Source organism: Amblyomma maculatum, chromosome 11 (genome assembly GCF_055883805.1).
Source record: "Amblyomma maculatum isolate TAMU_Amacu chromosome 11, ASM5588380v1, whole genome shotgun sequence".
In the NCBI taxonomy this organism is placed as follows: Eukaryota; Metazoa; Arthropoda; class Arachnida; order Ixodida; family Ixodidae; genus Amblyomma; species Amblyomma maculatum.
Genome location: NC_139354.1, coordinates 137,607,938 through 137,634,834, shown reverse-complemented (window position 1 = coordinate 137,634,834; position 26,897 = coordinate 137,607,938). Strand labels below are relative to the sequence as shown.

At 50.9% G+C, this 26,897-nt stretch overlaps 1 protein-coding gene across 23 annotated transcripts in view; it reads right to left on the bottom strand.

Annotated features, from left to right (window-relative positions):
* LOC146175052 (CUGBP Elav-like family member 1-A) overlaps nt 1-26,897 on the bottom strand; it is a 566,960-nt gene that overhangs the window by 217,253 nt on the left and 322,810 nt on the right. For 12 of the 23 annotated variants that reach the window (XM_084584440.1, XM_084584437.1, XM_084584436.1 and 9 more), the window contains exon 2: nt 6,222-6,678. The exons of 10 other annotated variants lie outside the window; for them this stretch is intronic. In XM_084584440.1, the coding sequence (XP_084440566.1) occupies nt 6,222-6,678 (457 nt within the window). The remainder of the gene's footprint in view (nt 1-6,221; nt 6,679-26,897) is intronic. One more of the 23 variants, XM_084584438.1, reaches the window with a different exon arrangement.

The following is a 26,897-nucleotide window of genomic DNA, read 5'->3' as shown; positions in this document are numbered from 1 at the left end:
GCTGGAAGGTACTGATGCGAAGCCACGCTAAAAAAATTGTCTGGAGTGAAAAATGCAAGCCTGTCGCTGCAGAAAACCTGGAAACCTAGAAACATCATCGAGGATATTTGATATGTGGTGATATGAAGCAAGCTTTCTTCGCTATAGTGAAACAACTTTCGAGACGACGCTGCCCTCGGTGCACGGCGCCACCAAACATGCGGCTTGACACGGAGTCACGAATGGGAAAATATGCACGCCTACAGTTCGTCCAACTCATGCAGATACCCTCCTTCTAGTATACAGAAAGGTCGAAGGAATTAAGTAAAAAAAAAAAAAAAAAAAGACGTTCATTAGGACATCGACAGTGGGAAACAAGGGAAGACGAAATGGGTCCGACAGAGACAGAGTTTACAGAGAGAGAGAGACGATATCTAGGTGCGAAACTCGCCACCACCACTCTCGACACGCAAACTCGATTAAAAGCGTCTCGCGGGGGCCACAAAAAGCTGCCTGAGAAGAGGGGGGCGGTTTTCCCGCCTGAGGAAAACAGCGAAGTGGTTTTAAGCTAGTGTAAGAGGACGACGACGATGCAGGGACGGTGGCAATGAAAGACGAAAACAGACGGTCGAAAAACGATAAAAAGCAGCGGTAGATGGGAAACCCTCGCGCCCTAGCGGCGGAACGACTGCGCGCACCCTCCCCTCTCTTTCGCTACGAGTGCTCGGCGTGAAATTTAATGCGCGCCCATGCAAACGCGACCCCGGGCCAGCGGAGCAGGGAAAGAAAAGAATCGCACCCCAGGGATGAGAGCAAGAACCACCGTTTCCGAAACAAGCGTAACCCCAGCCCTCCTCTCCCCCTGGGCTCCACTGAGTGCATTTTCTCGATGTGCTTTGACGCCCGGAGTTCGCGCTCCCGGTGGTATGTGCGCATGCGCGACAGCCGCGGCTGTCCACTGGGTCACGCGTAAAAGAAGAGCGTAACTGGAATGACACGAATATGGACAAGGCGGTCTAGCCATCATGGATCAAAACATACTTTTGAAACCTAGTAGAGAGTTCCTTCCGTCTATCCAGTGCGGGCAGTTGGCGCGCGAAAAACGAGACCACTCGCGCTAACGGCAACACAGCCACAAGGAGGGGAACGATCTGCAAAGTGCGCAGCTACGCAAATGCCCCGCTAGTACAGTGTTTTTGAGGTCGACAGCGGGTGCGAAAAAGATATGCGAGCGACGCAACACGAACTAATCACACGAACAACAACACCTGGTCGGCCCTTTCTGCTCATGCGTAAACTGCAGCATTTGACGCATTTTGTGTAAAATAAGCGAAAGCATTCCAAACTAGGAGGACAGTAGCCGAAGCTCTGCTGCGGCTTGATACAGGGGATACACAACTATTAGTGTATCGGCGCTTACTAGTTTTATTTGTGTTTCATTTAAAATGACGCTGACAGCGCTTCCAGGGGAAAGCGGGCTCTGCGTACTATTGCAATGGGTGTTTCAGAGAAGCAGGACCAGAAGTCTTAAGCACAGGCTTTTTAGGATGTGAACACCTGGGACACAACGTACCACTGTTGGCGGCCATCAGAAAAAGATGGAGAATAGAGAGTAATTACTCCAGTATTAAAATATTAATCCGTAACCTATTTCATTATTTCTAATTGCTCTTCATTCTTAACATATGCATCCAGTTGTAATTAGGAATTTGTAGCCGGTCATTGGCAATAGCCATACCAGTTTTTAGCATTTTGAAAACGCGACTACCCTAGGTATTGTGACTCAACTCGGGAGGAAAAGCGCGTGCGATTTCGGTAAACCTGAGCTCTAAGCACCGCTTCAGCGCTGTCAACAGATGGCGCAAGTGCCGCGTCACCTTATCTGTCCCGCCTGCTCTGCGTTGCTCACTGCTGCTTGCTGCTGCAATACATGCGGGCACGAGAAACAGAAGTGGCATTCCTATAGCTGCTCATCTTCGTCCAAATTATGTCACCAGTATACGCGGGCTTGCTGTGTTCAGAAAGTGTCCTTCGCTCGTGGCCTCAGCTGCCTTTCGACTCCTTCCCGTCAACTTTTCCCCGCGTTCTCCTTTGGCCGTCGCCGTGTCTTTCAGCAACTGACTTCTCATCGCATGGCCAAACCGACCGTATAGATTCGCTCCTGCGTTTACCATTCGAGCAGCGTCCTTTACATAGTCACTGCGCACTCTATACTCCTCTAGCTTGAAAGTTCAAGCAAACTAAGCCACGCTGGAGCTACTCTCCAATGCAGCAGTGACGCCTGCAGCGGCACCGACTCGAGCATTACACGGTTCAGCGACAACGAAGGGAAGAAACACGGATGCGAAGGAAGCAAGCCACTCCCTTCGCCACTCCGACGGCAGCACGCACCGCGGAACTCGCGGCCCGAAACTAAGCTGGGCCCTTCGCTGGGACCCACAAAACACGACACACCATGTACACGTTACCAACCCAAAGCCGCAGCGCGACCTGCCGGGGAAGTCACCTCCGCAAAATGTTAGCCTTCCGCGAAGCGCGCAGCGGGAGAAGTGCAGAGCAAGAGAGAGAGAGAGAGGGAGAAAAGCAAACAATACCGCAGCAACGAAACGCGAAACAAGCACGCTCCAGCAAGTCCAAAGCTCCGCTGACGGCAAGCGGCGGTGTTTCGGCCTCGGCGAGCGCACACAAAGGACGGGACAGGCGGAAACAAAGGGTTCCTCCACGCGCCGCCGCTTCACCGAGAGCTCCTCGGCGCACTCTTCTTCTCTGGCAGGGCGTCGGGACAGGACACTTGACAAACGATCGGGCCGTGGCCAGGTAGTGTATAAACGCTGCCAGGCTCTTTTCCATACCTCCTCCCTACCACTAAAACACAACCCTATCCGAAAAGTTGGCCGTGTCGACAGCGCACAGTGTCGCCGACGCTTCACTGATCAGTCCGCGACGGTGTACGCACACTTTGGTAGCACACGCCCAGGCGAGTGGCGACAGGTAAAGCCGCGCGACGCGGAGAGGAGAAGCGAGACAGAAAGACATTCCTTTCACTGGCGTAGCCGAATTTGCGAAACAACATGCGGACTGTCGGCGTGTCAACGAGAGGAGTTTTCCCAAACTAGAGGCGCGAGCTGAAACTTGGCCGAGGGAGTGACTTTCCAAAGTTGAGTTCCGGCGTGCACCCGCAAAACTGTCGCGCGCGGTAAGAATGCAGCAGCTGTAGCGATAAACACGCAGAGTTCCGTGGTAAGTTCGTTGGAGGGTCTGACGCGTTAGGCCGGGAAGACAGGGAACAGGCCCGGGAATTGTTGGCGCCCACGATTAGTGTCTAGTGGTTGAAAGCGCCCCGACGACGATTTTTCAAGACCGTAGTGCGACTTCTGTCGCGTACGATGGCAGGACTTGACCAAAATGCGGCACCGTAACTGCTGGTCTCAAATTAATTTTGAGTAGTCTGCTCGGTACAGGAGGCCTAGCAGATAAAGCATCTGTAAGAATGTTGGGCTCCGGTAGCCAACGGCAAAACGCGTCGCATCCACAGGTGCTTCTCCGCTCCGTTCGTCAAGCGAAGTTTGCGAAAGTTTCCGTCACCCTAGCATTCCGTGACGCTCACCGTTAATAAGCAAGCCCATAACGCATGTAAGGGTACGAGCGCAGACAGCTTTAGCAACCCCGGAATGTCAACATCTTGGGCATACATTATGAATTAGACGCAGCCACATTTATCAGCTTGACAGAGATAATAAATTTTAATTATGCGGGTCGATTACTGAGGCACGGGAGGCACAGCATAAAATGACACCAGCTCCGACACGTTAAAACTACGAAAGAATAGTGAACGCCGCACAGAGTTTATAAGCCGCTGCAATACGTACCTACCAGCGCGAATCCTCGGAGCCCCCATACAACACCAGCAAACGACCCCTACTCGATGCAGGGGCGCGGAGTTTGCCGGGACTGTTGAGTCGCTGGAAAAACCAGAGCTCATAGGACACATAATGGCGGGCTTAGAACCAAGGGTTCTTGACCGCGCGCTTGAGTCGTAAGCTTGTCACACTGCCTTGCTTAACCAGCGCTAACCGCGATTTCGTAGCAGGGCGCAAAGTACGCCGAAAGCCGTAAACAATCGAGTCGTTCCTACAGCGCCGATATCGAAGCCAATCAGGGAGTACAACTGTCCCCAGCCCCGTCGACGAGACCGACTCCCCAGAGTCCATTTGTCAGGACAAAAGGGAAGGTCCAAGCAGAGACGCCTCTTAATGAACCGGATCACAGGCCGGCGCGTTGTTTCCCGAACCCGCCCTCTCACAGCCGTCGCGATTCCTCTCGCGAGGTGATAATAGTCTCTGCCGACGTAGCAGTCCTGCCGCGTCATTCGTCTTCGTCACTAAGTGGCCGCCACGAGGAGGACAATCACGGGTCGTAACAACCAGTCGAGGACCGGTCCGAGCGCGTACACGATCCGCCCACTCGGGAGAAAACAAGGCGCACAACACATTCGCACCTTTTGGCACGCTTTTCTCCACTCTCTCATAATGAAGGCGCGCCTGCCAAGACGGATAAGAATAGAGCCAAACCGCCACTACAAACTACAATGCCCTGGAGGCACTCGGCATCATAAGTGCCAAGAGTTTTGAGACGAATTGCGCGAGCTGTTTATATCCCGCCGCCCGAGACACCCGCGCGTTCCCGGCGATGGCAACGTGGAGAACAGCGCTCTTTTGAGAGCATCCCTAACCACGGCCGCTCAATGGAGGCGCACTTGGGCGCCTCCATTGAGCGGCCGTGCTCTAACACTCGCTAAGAACGGAAGTTCACGAGAACTACACAGGGCGTCGCCAGAAACGCACGCTCTCTGCAAGAAGGTACTTTCGTACGCGACATTGCCATCATACGTCAAAAGATAAGTACTTTGAAATGATTTTCTGGTGCTTGAATGGACACTCTTGATGGTTAGCATAGGTAGACGCACTTTCTCATGAGTGCAATCTGTGAATGCGATATGGTTTTGACCGTAAATGAGTGGCAGTCGGTGTGAAAGGACTCGAGTGCAAGCACGAGTGAGAAAATGTGAGAGTGAGTGCGAGTGTGTGAGTGTAAGTGTCAGTGTACGTACGTGAATGTGAGTGAGTGGTTGTGAGGAGATGTGAAGAATTATAGGTTGATGTGGGTGGCAGGGAGCCCAAGATAGCGCACGTGTTCTTCGATAGCCACAGTGAGCAGAGAAGGCATCACTGAATTCGTCATATTTAGTTTGGCTTAGGGCGTTTAAACCTGAATGCCGAAAAGCGATTTAGACTATTGAAACTGGATACTGGAGGGCTCTGGATATTTTCGAACACCTGTGGTTATCAACATATGCTGAAATCAGACAGTACAGAGACACCTTGCGCTCCACGTATAAAGAAACGCGTACTAACGAATGTGAGTGCGAAAGAGTGGGCGCGACTGGTTATGAGAGCGAGTCAATGTGAATGCGACAGCGAGTGGACAGTGGCTGTGGGAGTGAATGTGAGCGTGAGTGCGACTGAGTGGGATAGGACGTGAGAGTGAATGAACATAGAAGTTAGTGGTTCCGAGTGTGAGTGGACATCAGTGCGAATTACTGCTTGTGATTGCGAGTGGACGTGAGTTTGGGTGAATATCCGTGGTTGTGAGTAGCTCTAGGTGAGAACAAGTAGGTATGAGTGTGAGTGGAAGCGAATATGAGTGAGCAAGCCCTCGTGCCGCCGACCTATGCAGCAGAGCCGTACATACCGATCGCTTACCGTTTATCTGACCCGTGGCAGCAGTAAGACCTAAACCTGAGCAAGACATCGCGAGAGAGCACCACACCTTTGCTGCATAAAGAGCCCCTATCATCCTCACCGACTGTTCCTCAAGTGAGCTCAAGAAGTAATAAGCACTCACGACACCGAACTACGCCTCAAGTGGCGACGAGCGTTTTTTATTGTATGGCTCGGATCCGCAGGGACTCATCAGCATGCAGGACTAACCAGGCTAGCGTTTTTGTCCACTGGCTCTCGGGTGGCACGAAAAATCAAATGCGCGATCTCTGTCTCCGACTAGCCAAAACTTAATCGAAACCAAGTGTAACAACATTATACAATGTCAGGCCGGCTACAGCAGTCTCTTAATTTTGGATTCCATAAGGCATGAATCTTGGTGTCACATATTTTAAGCTTCCATTATAAAACTTTCTATACGAAGCACTAAATACACGGACTGGTATGTGATACGGTCATTACCAGCAGCGCGAGCCAGGGTAGGGGCGCGCCGGCCAGGGCCGCGGTGCGCGTTCTGGCCCCTTTGAGCAGGCTGCGTGCCACGAGTCCCTGCAGCAGCTGCCTGCCCAGGGTCTCCCTGGCCAGCTGGGCGGCCTTGGCGCGAAGGCGCTTGCCCAGGCGGCGGCGGCTACTCGCCGTAGTAGCCACGCCGCCGTTGACCACGCCCCCCGTGGCCGCGGCGCCAGCGCCGCCTTCAGCAGTGTTCCCCGTTCCGGCGCGTGTCATGGGTGCCAGCGCGGCGCGGCTGAGCCAGGCCAGGCTGTGCAGGAGAACCTGGCGCCGTTGAGTCTCGAGCAGCTGGCGCAACAGCCGCTGCTGCTGGTCGCCGGGAGCCTGGTGCTGATGCTGGTGGCTCCGGTCCCCCCGGCGGAGGCTCGGCTGCAGGCGGCAGCGCGACCGGCCTCGAGAGAGGCCGCTGCTGCGCACGCAACCCGCCACATGGAGCACACGGACGCTGTATCGGTGCCACGGACACTGAGCGAGCACAGAGCACACCGCCATGAAATTTGGGACTACTGGGAGTAAGCTCAACTAACCCAGAAAAGCAATTTGGCAATGCTACGCAAGCGTTCCATATCGCTAGTGCGCCATTAATATGAAGTTAGGCCTCTGACTAGCCTGTGCACTGGGACAAACCGGGGCTTGGTGAGCATTTAACAAAGAAAAAAAAAAAAAAAACAGCGCTTGAGTATTTTCTAGGGTTATTAATATTGAACAAAGTTGATGATTCTGATTCAGTCAATATTTGGTTTGCCTTTCTCAGTGTTTGTGCTAAATTTGAATTTTTACCCGTCAGTCTGCTTCTGAATCAGCTACCCAGGAGGTGCAGAAAGCAGGGCATAAATTCGTCTTCACTGTTCCTGCGGCTGATACGCAGGTAAAAAGGGGCGAACTTTAAGGCTGGTTTGCCATTGTTAAACTAGAAAGTTACCACGCTTGAAAAGGCAACAATGTTTGACACTTAAGTCGATTAGGCCTTCTGAGGAACGGTTCCAGGGAGAAGGCGGGTGCTCTGTGCGCCGCATTCAGGCTCCGACTCCCAAACCCAACGCGTCTGGGGCATCGCTTCGTGAGAAGAACGCGCAGTGGCGACTCAGTCATGGATACTGCTCCGGTTATTTCACAGGTAACCATGCTCGCTGGACTTTCGTTCACAGTTAAGACGATGTACGGTATAAAGGTATATACACACAGCGTGAGGCGGATCTGCTTCAAAGCGCCAGCGTCGTGAGTTCAGGAGGTCACATGCTAAGTCAGCGGGGAGAATGAGGAAGGCTTCGTGAAAGCTGCGAAAGGGGAATGGCGAATCCAGGACGGTTACTTCTCTTGCCCATGCTTACGAAGGCAGCACTGGTTCGTGACGTGTTTACAGAACACCACAAAATCAACGGTACCAAGGATGGTGCTAATGGAAGTGGCACGCTGTTTGGAGTACTGGAGGTAACTTTCGTTGGGGCTACTACGGACCGTGTTTGTGGGCATATAACTTTGCAGCTCAGCGAGGTGAGAGACCAAGAGATCAGAAAAGGAAATAGTAACAAAAATAAGGATTTAGTTTGGATGCCTAAAACGTCGAGAGCGCCGCAATATAAATATTTGATGGAAATGTTAACCGAAATGTCAACTCTATTAACTTCATATCCCGAATAGTGGCACAGCAGTCGAAAGAGCAAAATGAAACCATCAAAACTGAGTGCGAATTTGCTTCCATTTTAAAGGAAGCAATGCCGGTAACAATTAGCAGCTCTAATCAAGAGTACGTATGTTAACTGGTGCAAGCGACTTCACCCTAGCGCGGAAACAATGCAAAGCCTGAAACACGCGACACTCAGTCGTACGCAGTATCGCAGCAACATTTCGAGCAAATTTATTTGACTCAATTGACCTTTCAGCACACTACAGTAGCTATGCCGTGAGTGACTCACGCAAATGGTTCCCTACCTCCGCGGAGAAAATTCCGCTGGCGTGAAACCGTCTTCGCCGAGGAGAGGTGGGCTGTAAATGCCTCAAATATCGCGGAGGTTTTTATCAGCGCCGGCAAATAATGCAGAGAATGCAGCCGGAGGGAAAAACAAAAACAGTGGAACTTCAACGGCACGTGGCGCAAAAAGAAAGCACTGCTAGAGGATGAAAGAACGGGTATCGGAAGTTACTTCCGGGCCGTTTCCGCCTGCGGAGAGACCGCCTGTGCGCGTGTCGCCAACGTCACCGCATGCCATCCTTGGACAAGAAAAAAAAACAAAAACGGACGACGAAAAACGGGACTTCCTCTAGGAAAAAGAGAAACACCGGTAAACAACACTGGCTGCCTTCTTCGAAGTCTCACATATTCGACGACACGTCATAATTCCTCTTTACACAACTTTTTCTTCTATCATGCGGTGCTTATGTGGAGCGCAGAGTTCTCCTCTATCGGACTCATTTATCTGTCCAAAGTATTGGCACCTACATCGTATGGATCTACGTGTTTCATTTCCTTCTCTTGTCTCTTCACTGGCGCTCCGTTCCTTGAGCTCCGCCCAAGTTTGCACCATGACCAATCGACGAGCCGATAACAAAAAAACGTTAACCGACGTTACAATCCAATATTAAACAGCCGCCCCAAATATACATGGAACGAAAAGAGATGGTGCTCTTAAAACGGTATCAGAAAATGAACAGAATCGGCTGTGGCGAACTCGTACCGCTGGTTACCCGTCACGGATTGAGATATGGAAAACGCCTGCACTGGAAAGCAAGCCAAAAGGGCGCATAATTGTTCTTTACCAGTAACCTTCGTTCTCAGACCCTTGTCTCCTTCTCTGGAGCTTTGTGACCGCGCTTATCGCAAAAGTGGTTCATTACGAAATCGTGCGGAACTAATGGCGACACGCATTCAGATGTCATATTTGTCAGCCCTTTATCAACAGCGCCACAAAGTAGCGGAGACAAGCTAACCAGCGGGGAGGCGCATATGGCGGACGTGACTGCGCCAGGACGAATCCATTATCTAACGGAGTGGAGGCTCGTCACAGCCTTCTTTCTTCACTGCTCGTCAGCTCAGTGTTAAAAAAAGACAGAGCATTGAGATGAGTACATCGCAAGGAACCAGCCAATTTCCCCCAGTCGAGCCAGGCTGCATGAGCAGGATCGAAACGCCACGGACTGGGTCGAAGGGAAAGCCCGTAATGAAAGGACTCGTCTATATCTCAGGGAAGGGACAACGACCACGCAACCCTATCTCTCCGCGCGTCACCGGGAAAACAAACAAAGTTAACAAAAAAAGGGCACAGAAGAATCCATGCCTCATAAACGCCATTCAGCTATCCCGTAGGCCGTGAAACGACCTTGCGCAAGCGGACAAGTCGGATCCGGCTGGCGCGGCATTCAACGCATGGCGCGGAACTGCGGTCCCGCCCTCCGAGCGGCACGAAACGCCGTAAAACGGGGGAGAACCACGGTCGAGAGCGTGAGAAAAAGAAAAAAAAAATGCAGATAGCGCTACCAATGGAAAATAAGTAAAAACAAAGTAGCGCTCGTCAAGCGACAAAACCACCACCCGATCTGCGAGGCGGCCGTGATGTATGCGGCGCACCAGAAAAAAAAAAACTAAATTAGAGGGAGTGGAAGCAACACCACCGGGAGCCGCGTAGAGAGGACGCAGTTTCGATACACACTTCCGGAGTACACGCAAACGCAGGCACGAAAGAAAAAAAAAAGAAAAGGGGGGGGGGGGGTAGAAACAAGCGAGCAGACGATACAGAAATACAAACTATCGAATAATCAGCTCCCGAGGAAAGTTGCTATCCCGTACAGCCGCGTCCCCCTTAAAGAAGGAAAAAAAAAGAACAAAAATAAAACTGCAAAGTAAATTATTTGCAAGGAGCGACCATTGTGCCCCAAACGCCGACCAACCGCGTTCTGGCGTATGCCGCAGACCGTCGGTCCGGCCGACGACACATTTCATTTTTTTATAACCTGTCTTCCGGCTTGACCGACCAAGAAAGCAACGGCTAACGAAGAAGACTATCATTCCAGCAGTGCGCCCGACCTCCATCGGGCGAAAGCCGAGTCATTTGCGGTGTCTATAGCACACGCCCCCAACGGCAGTCCCTTATAACTGCCCATTACACGGCGCTTCTAGTGGCTCCGTTTCCTCGTTTCCGCCCGCACACAACTGCGTCCGCACCACAGTCTTCCGTGCCGGAAGGGGGGAGGGGGTGGGGCAAAAGGAACGCGCTTTCACAACGGCAGCCTTTTTTGCAGGGCACTGAAATTTTTCAGAAGGCGTCAACAACGGACGCTGCACACACGACGACCGTAGCGACTCTTGTGTACAAATACTATTTCAAGGCTAACAGCACACATTAAGCGTAGACCTATTCGGAACAAGCTGCTTCTTAACCTCAACATTTTCAAGAAGGTCGAATAAATCATTATCAATGTAACCCCCCCCCCCCCCCTTAATCCTCCCTTCTTATAGTCTTTCAAATAATATCTCGCCTTAGCCTCCTTATCTCAGACAGTATCTGATATTTCCACACATTTGTGGACCACCCCACACAAAGGTATTAACGCACACAAAGAAACCAATCAAAACCCTGAAACAAAAACCGGTCACAAACCGTTCGCAGAACACCCCCGCACGCAAACAAAAGTGTCACGTTTACTTGTGTTCGAGGGTGACAAGGAAATTGCTTTACGTTCATTCCATAATAAAAGATGCGCTTCCTCAAGCGTGGTGAACCTGTGACCGTTTTACGGAGAGTTACATCTGTAAGAGTACGTACGTACTCTTACAGTACGTAGATCTGTACAATTTCGTTCTCCCAACTAAGGGTTTACCATTTGCTCGGTTTCATATCCTCCCGGTCATCAGGCTCACAAACCTGAAAGTGCAATAACTGGACGAGCAAACTATAGCTTCGCGGTTAGTTTTTTATGTGCCACTAACAGACATAAAATGTACGTTTTCCCTTTTATCCCCCTCAATCTTTCCGCTGACAGTTCCACTACGTCCAGGTGTCAATTCCCGTAAGTCATTGTTCCCTCTACACATCGGCACGACCAAGTAGCGAAGAAATGCAGACCCAACAAGCCTCTTCTATCGCAGTGCTGAGACGAAACTGTACCGCCAACGTTTCCACAGTGCGTTGATCCGCTAGTTCCCTACACAAAGCGGGAAATCACCGCGACGCGCCCGGTTTAAAGTTGATAATCGCCAAACAACAGCACTGCCGGCGAACAACCGGAGCGTTCGGACGGTGCTTTTCTTCCCGCTATCATCCCTGCGCCTCGCCACAACGCAAGTCCAGCGACTGTCTTACAACATCGCTACACAGGAGCCCCCTGCAACGACAACTGCCCGAACGTAAAGGACAAGTTCCGGTCCGTCCCCTGATTTCCGTCGTCTTCCGCAGGCGCCCCGTGCTACGGTCGGAGACGCGTCTTGCCCTTCCGATTCATTCGCTTTATTATTTTCCCTTACGCGTATCCGCTTCGCCCTTCTTTCCCCGGGGAATTCCGCTTCCCCGCTTCGCATCCGGGAGCACTGTAGCAGCAGCGGGGCGTGCGTCGCATCGCCTGCCTCCTCCGTGCTCCCGGGTCGGTGGTCGGGGCCGCTCTACACCGTCGTGCAGCGGGAGTCCCGCGGAAAATCGATGGCTCCCCGCGCCGGACCCGGCCCTCTCTGCCGGCACCCGCATCTTTCGCAGGGGCGACAACACACGGCGCAGATCAAGACCGGGCTGCGCGGTTCACAGGAGGGACGGAGAGAAAACGTGCGCGATTCGCGATGGAGAGAGGGAGGGCAAGCGCACAGCCCTCACGCATAAACAACGCGGGTAGCGTTTATGCACCTTCTGACTCGCGCTAGAGTGTTTGCCAGCCGTAGCTCGGCCAAACGCGACCTCCCTCCTGGGCTTCTCGGTAAACGCGCACGCATTCCGGCAAGATCAGGGACGAAGACCGCGTGCAGAATCCGCACCCCGGTTTGCCCCCCTACGCGTGTGCTGCACTGCGGGAAGACCTCTGCATTGGAAAAGGCCCTACTAGCCTATGATGTGTCTTACTCCGTACTTGCCGGGATTTTTGCCGGAACACTTGTGCGAGACGCAAAATAAAAAAGGAAGCCCTCTATAAAAAATAAATATGCATGCAGTATCCTCTGGCGTGTGTTTAACATTACACTAAAGCGAGAACTAAACAAAATCCTCAAGCACTGCACAGCAAGCGGAATTATTCCTGGTGATCCACTACTGATTCGGCAATATATTCAGATTTGAAGGGGCAAATCGAATATCCCCTCGCTCTATCTCCCTCTATATAGGAACCCTCAAAAGACAACCCTGATCCCTGGTTAAGCCTGTACGCTGACAAAAAACGTCTCCCAGGGAAACAAAAAGGGAAAAATGAAAACGCGTCTAACACGTACCTCCGACTCACCCTGCAAACATGGCGACACTACCGTGCGTTTTTCATGCAGGGCCCGCAGGGCAGAATACTTCAAAGGCATTCTTGGCGAGCACGGCGCGCCTGTATTAGCGCAGCGCAACGTAAGGCGTTCACAAAGCGGGATCCCGCACCGGTGGCATTTCGAAGCCTTTGCAAGCTGCCGCGGCGGACATCGCGCGCGTACGTGCGAGGGGGAAGCCGGACAGATTGGGGGCAATGCCGGGAGGGCAGTGCTAGCAGCACACGAAACTCCCGCGTAATACGCTCGTCCCGAGCGGCGATGAGAGCGCACTCCCGCATACCCGGCATAGCGAAGCCGCATATCACGTCCAATCTCGTTTCACGCGAGAATGGGCTTTCCCGCCGGTCGGCCGCTGGGCAACATCACGGGGTGGACGCCTCGCGCTCGTTTCGTATTCCTTCCGACACGGCCCTTGCCTCCTCCATGGCCCCAAGCCGTTCCCTTCGCGACCTTTTGTACCGATCCATCTCGTTGCTTCCTGCACGCGACGCCTGATCCCTACACACGGGAAAAAGGGAGGGGGAATGAGATGTGAACATGCATCCTGCCATAACGCGGATGCTGTACTGCTTCAATGCGTACGCTGCATGCTAAAGGGATCCAGCCGACGAGATAGGGAAAGGCGGAATGCTCTCCCCACAAGCCGCATCCCTATCAGCGCATTTTCCTCCGAATGAAGCGTGGCAACCTTGAACCGCTGCTCGGACACCAAGCACGAGAACAGGCGCGAGCTTCCGAGCGGGCAAAGATATCTGTTTAATTTCAAGCTCGCACTCTGAGTAAATCACATCACAGACAACACAACACGGTTAACAAAAGAGCTGCTGCACGGATTCTCGCTATGACGGCCGAGCGGAAAGAATACGAATGTCCCGGCAGACTCGCCATTTGCAAGTGGGACCACGGAGCATGATTAGTGTCCCGCGTATAAAGAAGTTCGTGCTTAAGACAGAAACCTGGGCCAGCCGGTGTTTGAATCTTCGAAGCCTAGCACTAGCGCGAAACCAGGACGAGATGACACCGCAAGCGCTAGTGGAGGCGCCCACTACACTAGCATTTGCCGAGTCTTCCTGTTTTGTCGTTTCGGGATAGTGTCATGTAATTTGCGTGCATAATTTCAAGCTTGCCACTATGGACATGTATTCAATTTCCTTGTTTGTGAAATTGAATCACCCCCCCCCCCTCCCCCTAATAAAGAACCGCTCTTTCGCAATGTGTACACAAGTTGCCGAGATTAGCAAATGCCTCACAGCTCCGGGGTCCAAAGTGTAGCGGCCGGCCAGCCAGCTCGGAATCGGCTGTGGGGAGACAGCGAAACTCGAGCCAAAGGGGAGACACGCACATGGGGGCGGGGAAAAGCGGGAGGGAATTAGGGGATTCTCGGGGAGAAGCGGATGCTGAGCGTGCGTAAACTCGAGACGCCGCTAAACTCGCCGCCCGGGGAAAACGCTGCGCGGAAACACGAACACACGCACGCACACACCCGATGCTATACAGGATGGGGCTGTGCGCCGGCGCGTGCGCGCGAATCTTCAGTTGCGCGTCCACAGCCCTTTAATCTCGGCGTCTGCCATCCCGTCTTCCCCATTTCCTCTCTCGCCCTCACTGATTTAAATCCGAGAAGTCCTCTTCTCCCCTCCACTCCCCTCGATCTCCCTCCATAGCGCAGTTCCTTTCCCGGGCGCGCGCTTCGGCGAGTCGTCGAAACGAATCGAGCGCACGCGTGGCACGACAGCATGCGATGCAGGGGATGCGGAACGTGCGTACCACCGCCGTTAATTTCCTTCCGCGGGTGGCGATAATTTCGCGAAGCGGCGAGATTGGGGAGAGGTGGAGGATGAAGGGACACAGAGGAAGATGGAGGAGCGCATCCGGTGCGGTCGCTTCTCGCCTCCGGTGCAGAGATGGACAGATCACCGAACGTCGCAAAATGAAGGTTTCGATTACAGGCTAAAGTCGTGAGTCCCTGGATATATTTCTCCGTTGGGCATACCTTGGGCTCCCTGTGTGGCATTATGAGAGTTCGAACAGTTAAGTTTAGCTTATGTGGGTTAACGTCCCAAATGGAATGACGTTATCAAGGACGTCAAAGTGGAGGGCTCCGGCAATTTCGACCAGCTGGGATTTTTTAACGTGCGTTGACATCGCAGGTGAGAGGGGCAGGATTATATATCCACACAGTTAAGGTATAGTAGCACGCCTTAAATTAATAACTATATTTTTATAGCAGCGGAAGATCATAGAACCTGACAGTTTAAAGGGCTAAAACTGCCAGGAACAGCTTTAACTGGCTAAAAACCCTTTAAATCAAACTCCCTGACTGCATGTGCCTGAAACGAACGCTACAATCAAAATCACCTCCGATTTGTATCGCATTATTTGAATCATTCTATAAAATACACTCGTCTATATAATGGCAGCAGACAAATAGGACGCATGCTTGCACCTTACTGAAAGACGTAGTCATTACTTCCGCATCCTTCGAATAAAACGCACCTAGCAGCATGGCTGGCTAAATATCCAGGAACCTGTACAAAAAGGAAACGCGCACACACGCACACGCATATACACAGAAAGAAACGCGGCAAAGTGGCGGGGAAGTGCCGAAAGGAAGGCAGGGAGGACAGCGCGCTGAAGAAATTGAAAGTAAACAAGGCCGGCCAGCTAGCTGCCCTACAGGCACGGTGGGGGAACGCGCGCAAGCGAACGCAAAAGGCCGCACGGCTGCTGTTTACACATTGCGGCGGCCGATCCACGTCGAGCGTTGCCGCACGCCAAATGTGTAAACAGCGGTGCGGACCACTAAACACGCTTGGCGCTGGTCCCTCTACGAGGACCGCGGACAACACCGCCACGCGGTATACTGTGCACGTAACGCATAGAAGAGGCAGCGGCACGGGGGAAAGGAAGGCTATAATAGCCACCCCCTCCCTCCCAACCATCTCGGAAGAGGGGACGCATGAACTGTACGCAGCTCAACTTTGGGAGAGGCTTTATTATGGTAAATCTGTGGCTGCTGTCCGATATAAGCTGCCAGGTCTACAGTGTACTGAGCCGCACTCGCACAGATGACCACCATACAGCGCTCAAAGTCAGCAGGTAAGAATCCACAGTTGAATGTTTCCTTACCACGTAGTAAAAATTGTCAAAAGTCTAGAAACTTTCCGGCGCGAAAATGTTGACTCCCAACTTGTTCGCAAGCTTCAAACACTCAGATGCCGATTTAGTTTACTGCAGTGACCGGGTCACAGGTGCCTCCATATAAAAAGGAATAAAGTTTATGAACTGAATGGTTTTTAACGAATATGCGTGCCAGCATTTTTTTTTTTTTCCAAACTAGATCTCGTCTCGACATGTGATATATCGAGAATGTATTCTCACTTTAGTAAAGAAAAAAAAATTAGCCTCCATGTAAAACTCATCCGCTATCACATTGCAAGCACTTGTTCGTTACTGAAGTACAAGAAAAAAAAATTGGTCAGGAGCAGTTTTTTTTTTTTATTTCCTGCTGCTGCTTCTGTAACTTGCATCCAACCATTGAAACCCAAAGGAAAGTTAAAGTCAGTGGCCAGAAAAACCAGAAAAAGAAATAACCCGAAGAGCAATGTTTGTACTCCCAGGTTGAATGCACACTGCAGTGTACAAAGCTTATTACTCTTCAGCTGGAGCCCAAAAGCAGCGACAAGGGTGCACACGTAAGAGGATCTGGCGTCAAAGTGACGCTTCTGCGCTCGAGAAAGAAAAAGCGAAAATGCGCCATCCATACCAGCTAATTAAATTGTCTCGCGGTGTTACTGTTTCTCCCTCAGGCCTGAAAGCTAACTCAACCAAACGCGCACTAACTGGAGCCGCCAAGGGACAGGGAGATGTCACTACCAAGTTCTCCGTGCGTAAACACTCGTCCCGGGCAAATGAAAACACCGAGAAGCCGAACTTGCGGCTGCGAGCGGAGGACACGACGTCCGTCATTTCTCGCGGACGGTCGATAAACAACAATAAACGATACAAAATAAGAAATTTTCGAGGCCAGCGCCTCCTAGAATCGGCCACGCATCACGAAGAAAGTAATAAGCGACCAGACATATAGAAAACAAGAAAAGAAAAAACGGCGATGACAGGAGCAGCAGTGGCTTCACCGTAATGAAACAACACAGCCAAGGGGAGGGCGAGGAACAGGGAAGCCGGAATCGCGCGGGCCCTGCTAGGTGGGCACAGTGGGGTAGAGGGAGGCTATGTGAACAGGAAGGGCCGCCGAGATGGCCAAGATTAAAGGTAAACACGAGGTCGGTCAGTGAAGCCAGAGACAAAGAAAGGACACAGTCGTGACCACCGACACTATGGAGAAGGGGGGGTGGGGACAAGCCGAGGGGCGTCACCCATGTTCGAACACAGACGCTGCCTGCGGGGCCAACACCGGCGTCTGTCTGCTTGGCCGCGTACCATGCGGAAGAGGAAACAAAAGGGGCACACAATGTACATGGGAGGGAATTGTGCACGTGTACGCTTCGCCTCTTTTTTCCTCCCAAAATCAATGGTCTAGTCTAGTCATCTGCGGAAAATTCGAAAGCGTAAAGTGCCAGTCATTCCGTTGCCATTCGCGTACCGTGAACAAAGATACCAATGAAACATGAAAAGGGACCTCTGAGTTCAATGAAACCTTCCCGGCCAATTGGTGCGCCATAAGATTCCGGCATGCAGCTAACAATATAAAACCAGTTGCGCGAATGGTTAGTACAAAATAAAATAATGATGCGTTAACAACAAAGGAAAAGGCAATTAGCAATTCTTGGCTGCGAAAAACGGAGGTCATGGAGATACAGGTTTGGTAAAAAGTTTTCATCCGAAATGGTTTGTTTTAAGCGGTGTGTACTATGGGTATTAATGAATGTTATATAACTATCAAAGTTCTAAGAGACGAGAATGACGCATGTCTCATCTTTCACAGAGAACCCGAGTTTCGAGTACGTCCTAACCTACCACTACACATGCTCGAAAGCGGGCCCTATGGCCTCAGAACTTTAGAGCAAACCTGCACAAGCAATAAAGACAAAGCGCCTGTCTTTGTCATTACTCTCTCGTTGTTCTCTGTCGCAGCGCTCGTAATTTGCAAAGACAAGTTACACTATATGACACGCTTTTCGTTGTTTTACAAACCTAGAATGAAACTGCTAGGGGGAAATAACAAAACAAGCATCACATTAACAGATGGAAGCGATAGTCGACAGCGCGCTTAAAAAGCAGCATCGCCGCCATACAAGGAAGCGCTCCCGGCGCAAAGACTGCGCTCGCAACCCAAGAGTCCGTAGAAGGCGTTTAGAAAAAGACTCCTGTAGCCTTCACGTGTTTCGAGACCACCACGCTTTGCGCCAGTTAAAAGAGCCGACTATTCACAATCGTTGCACTCGGGCGACGCTAATTTCGAGTCGTTTGGGTAAATTCCCCGATGACAACGTCTGGGAAACACTATAGGCGGTACAGTCCGGCGGAGCCCGGAGATAGCCGAGATGACGGTGTACGATGATCACGCCTTTTTGGCTATGTGGAATCCTTCGAACGAAGTTCGCCCAAAAGTAATTTCCCTGAATGCGGGATCTGAAGAAGTGAAACAAAGTAGTATGCCACCCGTAATGCGACAAGCGCTCGCCCGCAGAAATAGCCTCAAAGACCAGTACTAGGCGCGCGCCTCTGAAATTACCTTAGAGTATAACGCAAGATGGAAGAAGAACGGTCAAAACAGTTGAACCAGAAGGAAAAAAAAAAGTATCACAAAGGAAGACTTAAACATAGAACACGCCGAGAAGGATGCATTGAAAACCCCCTCGCGTGTATTGATTTTTCATGACCACATTTTGATCGTTAGTTCCGGCACGGCCGTGTTCAAATCCTTTGCGCGAGAAAGCGCAATATCTGCGACATCCTCGAAAAGCTTAGAACGTCTTCACCGCTGCCACGTTCAAAGCAGCACCGTCGGGCATATCAAGTTGGAAAAAAAAAAAACTAAAAAAAAAAACGACAATATTGTTCGGAAGGAGAAGGAACGACTAAACAAAAACAAGCGCACTACATAAACAGGCTGACTTTTTCGAAGCGTACTGCGAATCGCGCTCTCCCGAGGCAAAGACGACTCCGCCGCGACAGCAGGATGGCTTTCCCGCACCCTCGCGAAGCGCTCGGCAGAGCCACCCTCGCAGGGGACGAACAACGAGAGGCCGGGAGAGATGTGGCAAGGAGGGAATTCTGAAGTCGGGTTCGGCAGCGTGTCTCCCGCAATAATAAGCGCCCCTCGTCGGCCTGCGATCGCATTCCGTGTTTTGACAATCGCGCGACGGGCCGAAACCAATCTCCCTCGCATCCCCCTTCCTTCCACGAAAGCTGCATAGGAATGGCAATGTTTATCCAGCTAGACGGGTGAAGAGTACAACGGCAGAGAGGAGGAGCCCCACAGGAAGAGGAGGAGATGGGATTAAGACAAATAAAAAGCTTCTGTCGCGCTTCGCTTTGTGACTGCTCATTCTCCACACTCCTGTCGCGATGGCACCGTGTTTGTTTAAACTTCTGGCGTCTGTACGAGACCAATCTAAATGACTTCTCCCAGCACTTGAAAAAGGGAGAGGGGTGAAGTGGGCGCTCGCTCTCTGCGCGCACAGGAAGGAAGCACGGCGTTCGTTAGGCGGCAGCCGGGAGCAGTAGTAGTCGTTGCTGGGTGTTCTCGCTGGAGGGCTGTCGTGCTCAATAAAGGGGATCTTGCCCGTACTGTCGTCCATAGGTATAGGCGATCGAGAGTAATTGCAACGAACCTGGCACCGTCACCGACGCTGACGTACTGTAGCAGGGAACTTAATATCTCCGCTCGTATCACATCAACTTACCCAGAGCAGCATGGATGAGGCGACAGGCCCAAAATTAACGAGATAGAGAGTTCAGCATTCCAGGACGGAATTATATTAGGTGCCTCGATATTTTCATTCCTCTTTTTCCAGGTGAGGATGCCACGCGTTTCTGTTCATAATCTGATCGCGTTTGATGTCACAGTGTTCGCTGTCATCGCAGTTTGTAGCGTTTGCAGAACGCCTACAACGCTTTGCGATATTTCGTTCAGCGCACGAGAATGCAGCACACTGACAGGCGGTGGTAAGGGATGGAGAAAATCCAGTCAACCTAGTTTCGAGGACGAGACTACTATGACTTATCAAATTGTCACGCCACCGATGAAGTTTTGTTTTCTTGCCGGGGGATGAAAATTATCGCAACATGGCATTCGATCCTTGATTTGACCACCCTAACACGGCCGCTCAATGGAATTGCGCGGCCGTGCCCCTAATCTCCATAACCTTTACAAAACTACCGCGAGGATTCGGTGCCAGATTTTTTTTCGCCGTTTCGTTTCTACTAATGCTAACCATACAGATGCACCTCCTCGAATGCCTGCTTTCTTATCTGGCACGGTCTTCGCCAGACTGAAATAATCGGCCTATATGACTTTACCACTGCAAAAAGCACTACAGGCTGTCCTAATCTCTATACACCTCCATCTCTATTGATAAGGCCGCAGCCTCTTACGCATTATTTGTACCTTGACATGCGCTTTGTCATTCTGGAGAACAAAGAATTCATCCCCCCTCCCCCCTTCGCCTTCGCCTTCACCCCCGCCATTCCCAAAAAGGACTATCAAGTACTATGGTATCATGCTTAATAGCAAGGGGGATACACAGGATAAAAAATTGTATTTTAGGAGGTTTCAGGTTTGTTTTAAACATTTGTCTTTGAAGAACCAAGCCACTTTACGATCACCGTGAAATTGGAAATTCCCTTAAAAGCAAACATCGCAGTCTTATGTTTGCTTTTCATCACTCCTTAATTAGCCTTCGTTATGAATTAAAAGCGTAGCACGCGACTTTTTGACGTCTACCAAGTCTGAAGTTGTAAATTGCTTACCTCAGTGCGAAATAAATTGATTGATTGATTTGATTGATTGATTTGATCGACTGATCGAATTCGGCGGATAGGAATTTGTTGGGCGCGAAACGTTCCTTCTTAGCTTTGCAGGTAGTACGAGAATGCTTCCCACCCAATTCCCCCTTGTTTCATGAGCCCGCAGCTGTGTTAGTCGATCCCGTTATGAAGCGCCTTCTTCGTAAAATAACAGGCGAGCATTCCGCCAACTGGGGAGCGAAAGCGCTACAAAACTGGAAGATACCGGCCATACTCACTACAGAACCTTTCGAAAGATGAATACATTTACAAGGTTTACAAGCTCTCAAACGCACGTATACATAAGGCATACTCTCACAGAAAGGAAACAGAGACCAGCGTACGAGGACCAGACGCCACATATTCCCATTAATGCCTCCATTCGTTCGCAGTGAATGGCCAAAAATGGGAGAGGTCGCAGAGTCCCGAAAGCACCTGCCCTCACGAGGAAAAAACCAATCACGTTGCCAGGCCATTTCCGAGACGACCAAAAGTGCGCGAGCGGAAGCGAAGAAAAGCGCACCTGCAGAAACCAAAGCAATAAAAAATGCGGCGCTGAGACAGTGGGAAGAAAACGTTGCCCCGTGAAGAAATTCAGTGACGGCCTTCGACCAGCAATCTTAAGGAAAGGAAAAAAAAAATAAAAAGGAGGGGTCACACAAGTTGATTTAAGGCGCCGCCAGTACTCCTCCCCTCATCAGTATCTCTTTGTATGTGCTCGTAGAGCGTTGCACGAAGATCTATATATACAGGGTCGAACACCATGCCTATAATGAAGGCCGGCCCTTCAGAAAAGGTAAGATGGAAAGGGGGGGGGGGGGGGGGGGACGGGAGGAGCGTCTCCCGTATGAACAGAGAGTACATATATGTGTCGTCGTCGGTCGGGAAAAGATTGGATCGGCTGGAAACCGGCGCGATGGGCGCAGTCGAACGTCGTTGGCGTCAGTGGCATTGAAAGACTTTGCTGCCGGGCGCAGACCCATTGTTCGAGCTGACTGCAGCGTGCATGGTTGATAGATGTCGAGAAGAAAAACGAATAAAAAAGAAAGAAAACGGTCAAGACGTGAAGAGGGGATGAGGGTGGCTTCAAATCTTGGCGACGGGGGCAGGCTTCGCCCCCTCTTGCTTATTACGTGGTGAAATGACGCAACCGCCACCACGCGGCCGCGTCTCTCTGCTGTCCGCTGTTTACGGAAAATAGACGAACTTCAGGTAATCCGCTATTACGGACTAGTGGGGTCGGGGACGCCAATACATTCTTCCGTATTTGCACGGGCCCATTAAAAGTGACAACGCCGTAAACAAAGGAAGAATTGGGCGGTTTCCAGCACTGTCCGTGCTGGAAATTGGAGGTCTCATGGTGCAGGGGCAAAAAATACATCGTTAGTGGTACGTGTTTAGTGTAATCCTCACTAATACAACTAAATAATGAATTAGAGCATGCCGGGTGACAGGGCTACGTTTACCCATATATGCTCGTGCGAAGCATTAACGCGTCGAAGTAAGAGAAGCTGGGGCCAGTGTAGCGCACTGGCTAGTGGCGCTAGCAACCGGCAACCCACCAATGAAACTTTCAACTCGCACAGAAAGCAAGGGCAGGGGCGATACGGCAATGTCTTTGTTTTAGCAATCAAGCGGTACCCCAGACCGAAATCGCTGAAAGAGAGAGTGATGAAGTGAGGGAGGGAGAGGGGGGGGGTGCATGCGGACGCCCTGATCGGAACCCGTCCAACATCGGCCGAGAGACGCCGCGGCCCAACCTGCGCAGAGGCGCCGCCGCCAAAGCCTGCGCGCGAAAGGCGCGCGGGAAGAGGTGTCAGCATCGAACGGCGAGACGTGCCCCGAGAGCCGATGCCTGCTTTCTCCGTGATGCTGCACAGCAGCCACCGGTTGTACGTCCGCCAGAAGAAGAGGCGGAAAAAAAGTGAAAAGAAAGAATACCAATGCACGGCTAGAGGAGGAGCGTCCTCTCTCCCGCTCGCGCGAAGGCTGTCGCGGCGCCGACTACAGCCGACTTTGTGCAGACTCGGCGATAGTCGAGACACGCGCAAGTGTCGTTCGCTCGCTTGTCCACGTCGCGCAAAGAATGACGTTGGCTAGGAAGGGCCCCACGAGCTGGAATCTCTCTCTTGACGTTCTCGCTTGAATGTAATATTTGTACCTGAAGGGGGCGAAGGAATTCAGAAACTGGTCCAAACTAAAAGTGCTTATTTTCCCCGAAACTAAAAGGCGCAAGTGCTTCACCGCACCTACAACCTTTCACTGCCTTCACACGATTCTAAATACTGAAATGCTGTCGAGAACTTCTACTCTCCCAAAACACGCGCGGTACGCAAATGTGGTAAAAATACAAAAGCAACGACGTGTTAGCAGATCTGACTAAATAAAACCTCCCGCGACGAGGAGAGTGGGACCGATGCAGTCGAATACATTATCTTTCAAGCTAAAATGAACTATTTATTTAACAGAGCTGAAAAAAAAATCAACGCCATTTTATCAATGACTGAGCGCCATTAGTGGAAAACAACATCGAGTGCAAATGTCAAAGGTAAGTTCTTGCGTTTCCATGTCCGCGAATATCGTGACGTTTATCCACGTAGTGCAGCACTCACGATAAAGTCGTTAATGTATCGAGAAAGACAAAAAAACAAACTTACTCCTCTTATTGATCTTTATTAATGATATTGTCGATAACATCTCAGTTTCTAGTCCGGTTAAATAACGATTTCACTAAGGTGATAGCGTGATGTGACCAATGGCAAATGTGTGTTATGATAAAACAGTGTTCGTGCGTATAACTCAGAAAAAGAAGCGTCTCTTGTTTGACTATACTGCTAAAAACAATGTTCTCTCTCAAGTGTATACATACAAGTACCTTGGCCGGCGGATCTTCAGTAGCCTCTCCTGGACAGAGCATGTTGACAACGTTGCAGCAAATGCCCTACGCAAACTATTTTTCCTCCGACGTACTCTGAAGCGAATCGCCCCTGCTAACTCCACAGAGACCAGAACCACAAACCGCATCGCAACAAAATTGACTGGGGTTCATCACACTCACGACGCTTCTGTCATCCAACAGGGGAAGTCAAGATCACAAACCTCAGAAAGTCACCATTCGCACACATGCAAGAGTACAGGAACAGGTTTTAGTTCCTTTTCCAGCGTCAGAAGCCATGACTAAGCCAGGAACAAACGACCCCGTTTTCTGCGGGAAGTGATCAAACCCATATCCCCGTCCTTCTGCTCCCTTGCTTTACGTACACTCCTTTCCACATGTTCTGTGTACAGACAGCTGAAAAAAGAAATAGAAAAAGAAGAACAAAGAGCGGACTACGAAGCTTGGGTATAGCCAGACCTACGCGACGGAGGGTAAGCGGGGAGGGACGTTCGGTAAACGACAGCCGAAGCGCAGGCAGATCACGTCGCCGGCGTTGGCCTCCGGAACACAACCGACATCGCCAAAGGCGAGCGAAGGAAAAAAGCGGCGCGGAACGGGGTTCCGCAGCTCGCGTACAACCAGTCATCGCTCAGATAAAGAACAAACACCACCAATATCTTTCTTTATTCCGATTTCTCTCCGGCCCTGCTTCGGCAAACCCTCCGCGTGCCAAGGAGCGGGAAGGCCTAGCCGCCGTGGGGCGCTCCGGAGACGCGCCGGACATTGCGAACGACTGCGTCCGTGCGCGCAGCACAGCATGCAGTAGCACGGGAGATGGACGCAACGCTCTCGGCGTGAAAAACACGCCACCCATGCAAAGAAGACGACGCTCGCCGTCCGGAATTTCCCCTTTGGGGAGTTCGGTGCTTCCCTTTCCTCCTCCGCTGTGCAAGAGAGACAGGACGCGACGCCCGGGGAATGGTGGCTGACGCAGCGAAAAGCGATAAAAAGAAGCCGTCGGGGCCTTTCACCTTCGATGGAGGCGGGAAGGTGCAGACAGATGAAATAAAACGCTAACAGCGGCTTAAGAAATTCTTACTGCTTAGCCTCCCCTGACCGCGAAGCAGCCTTTGGAGAAGACAGCTAAGCTTCAATAAATTCCCTGCCTTCATGTCCTCCGTCCTCATCCTGCAAAGGTTATTCATATCGAGCTCGGGGAAAATGTCGCTCAATGAATGTCAAAGAACTCTGCAGGGAACACTGCTACCGAATATTCCCGCGAAGCAATGCTCATGCGCAGAGGTACTCAGCAAGCCGATGGGAAGGAAGGGCAGAAAAGGAAAATATGTCGAAAGAGAGAAATTGAATGCAGCAATTTTGGCGGAACGACTTCATGGGACCGAACGATGGCCGGAAATTAGATTTCACCTCTCTACACTGTGTCACGAAGCCTTTCAAGACACGACAGAGAACGCGCAATTCGGCGTTCGACTGCAGACTACCGAAACAAAGTGGACGACTGCGTCACGCGGCAAGAAGGTTAAGAAAAACGCAGCCTGTGTACTCAGCGTTATTTGTTCTTTTCACGTCGCTCAAATTTCCCGCACCAGGTAAGATGGTGCCGATGCAAAAAGAAAAAAATATCTTAAAAAAGTAACAACTTCCGTGGCAATGTAGCCTAGCCTGCAACCGGAACTCAGTGCAAATGAGCGCGAAAAAATGGCCACTGGACTCACAAATACATTCCTTATAGAAGTGCGACGATCTAGCTGCAGCAGCATAGTCAAAATGTCTACGATGGAAAGAACCAAGTGCAACGTTGTCCACAACCGACTTGTCCTCGAAGAATGCAAAGCTATTAACTTAAACGCTGCGCATCCGCTTACAACCAATTAGGAACTTGTTATTAGCGCAATAGTTTTGTGTCAGAAAACAGTAATTGCGAAGGTAATGAGGCTGCGAATAAAGGAGCCTAACAGGAAGACGTACCTTAAATCGCCTGAGCAGGCCCTCCGTTAAGGAACATTTCGAAGCGATTAGAATGCGACTATTCAACGCCGGTGGCTTCAAGGAGAGCCCAGCAGACCGCAATGATTTTGCAGCAGACTCAATGAGCGATGAGGATTCAAAATGAACGACATAGCAAATAATCGCTGAATATAAAAAGACGGCTCGGGCCACATTAAATCGTAAAGGGGCGTTGTCTCTTCGAACAGAGCTGAGGATGGAAGACGGAAATAACAAATAAAGCTATAATCTGGCTTAATTTATGCACAAATATATTTATCAGACAAAAATGACGAAGACAAAGAAAGCCCAGGGTATGTAAAAGGACGTCAGACACGCCCCTCTTTAGGAACCGTGCTAACATGACCACGTAAAAAGAACAAAGCAAGCGCCAGGAATAAAACAAAAACAAAACACCTGAACTCGAAAACAAAAAGCACCTGAACTCAAAAGCACTCACAAAGTTTCACAACTGTGCCCAGAGGGAGGAAGGAAAGCGGAATGTCCGCGTGCAGAAAACGACCTAGGATTGAAGACGATAACAGACGCTTAAGTGGCTGGTATTATATCTAGAGCAGGAGGCCACCCATGCTTGAAACTGCCCGGCATAGAGTCGAAAAGAAACACGTTTACGACTGCATCGATGGAAAATAACCTATACCGAGAAATGACAGAGGGAGATAGCAAAGTCCGCAGTTTGGGCACCACGAGAAAATGAATGATGTCCTTGGCTGCAGAAGAAAAGTGCGTTCCTCATGACTGGTGCAAAAAAAAAAAAAAAAAAAACGGGGGAGGGGGGGGGGATGGAAGTAAAAATTAGGCGCTCTTAAAATAATAGCACTGCTATGGAGAATGAAAAAGGCACGAGCAGGTGCGACGTTCCTCTGTAAACGTGGACGTCATGAAGAAAAGCAATCAGCGCTGAGTAAAAGCGAGAAGTACGAAAAGACGCGACAGACTGCGCTGCGCAGGAAATAAGGATACCGGTAATAAATGTCAGCCGAGTGGCATAACGACTCCGTTATTAAGGCGACCGTGATTTCCGAAAACGCCTCAATACAAACCAGGCTCGGCTGAACGAAAACAGTTTCGAGGTTTCACGATTGAAGCTTCAATACACAAATAAACGAAACGAAAAGGAACGTCGGAACCATCGACGATCCCTTCCTTCCGGTCTCCTGCATATGCAAACGCGGAAGCAGTCCTCCACAACGAATGCGATCAGCCTTCTTCCAAGCGATACAAAAAGAAAACAAAGGAGAAAGAGACACTACCAGCTTCCTCTACAAAAGCGATGCTGACGCATACTGCGGAGACCGAATGCAAT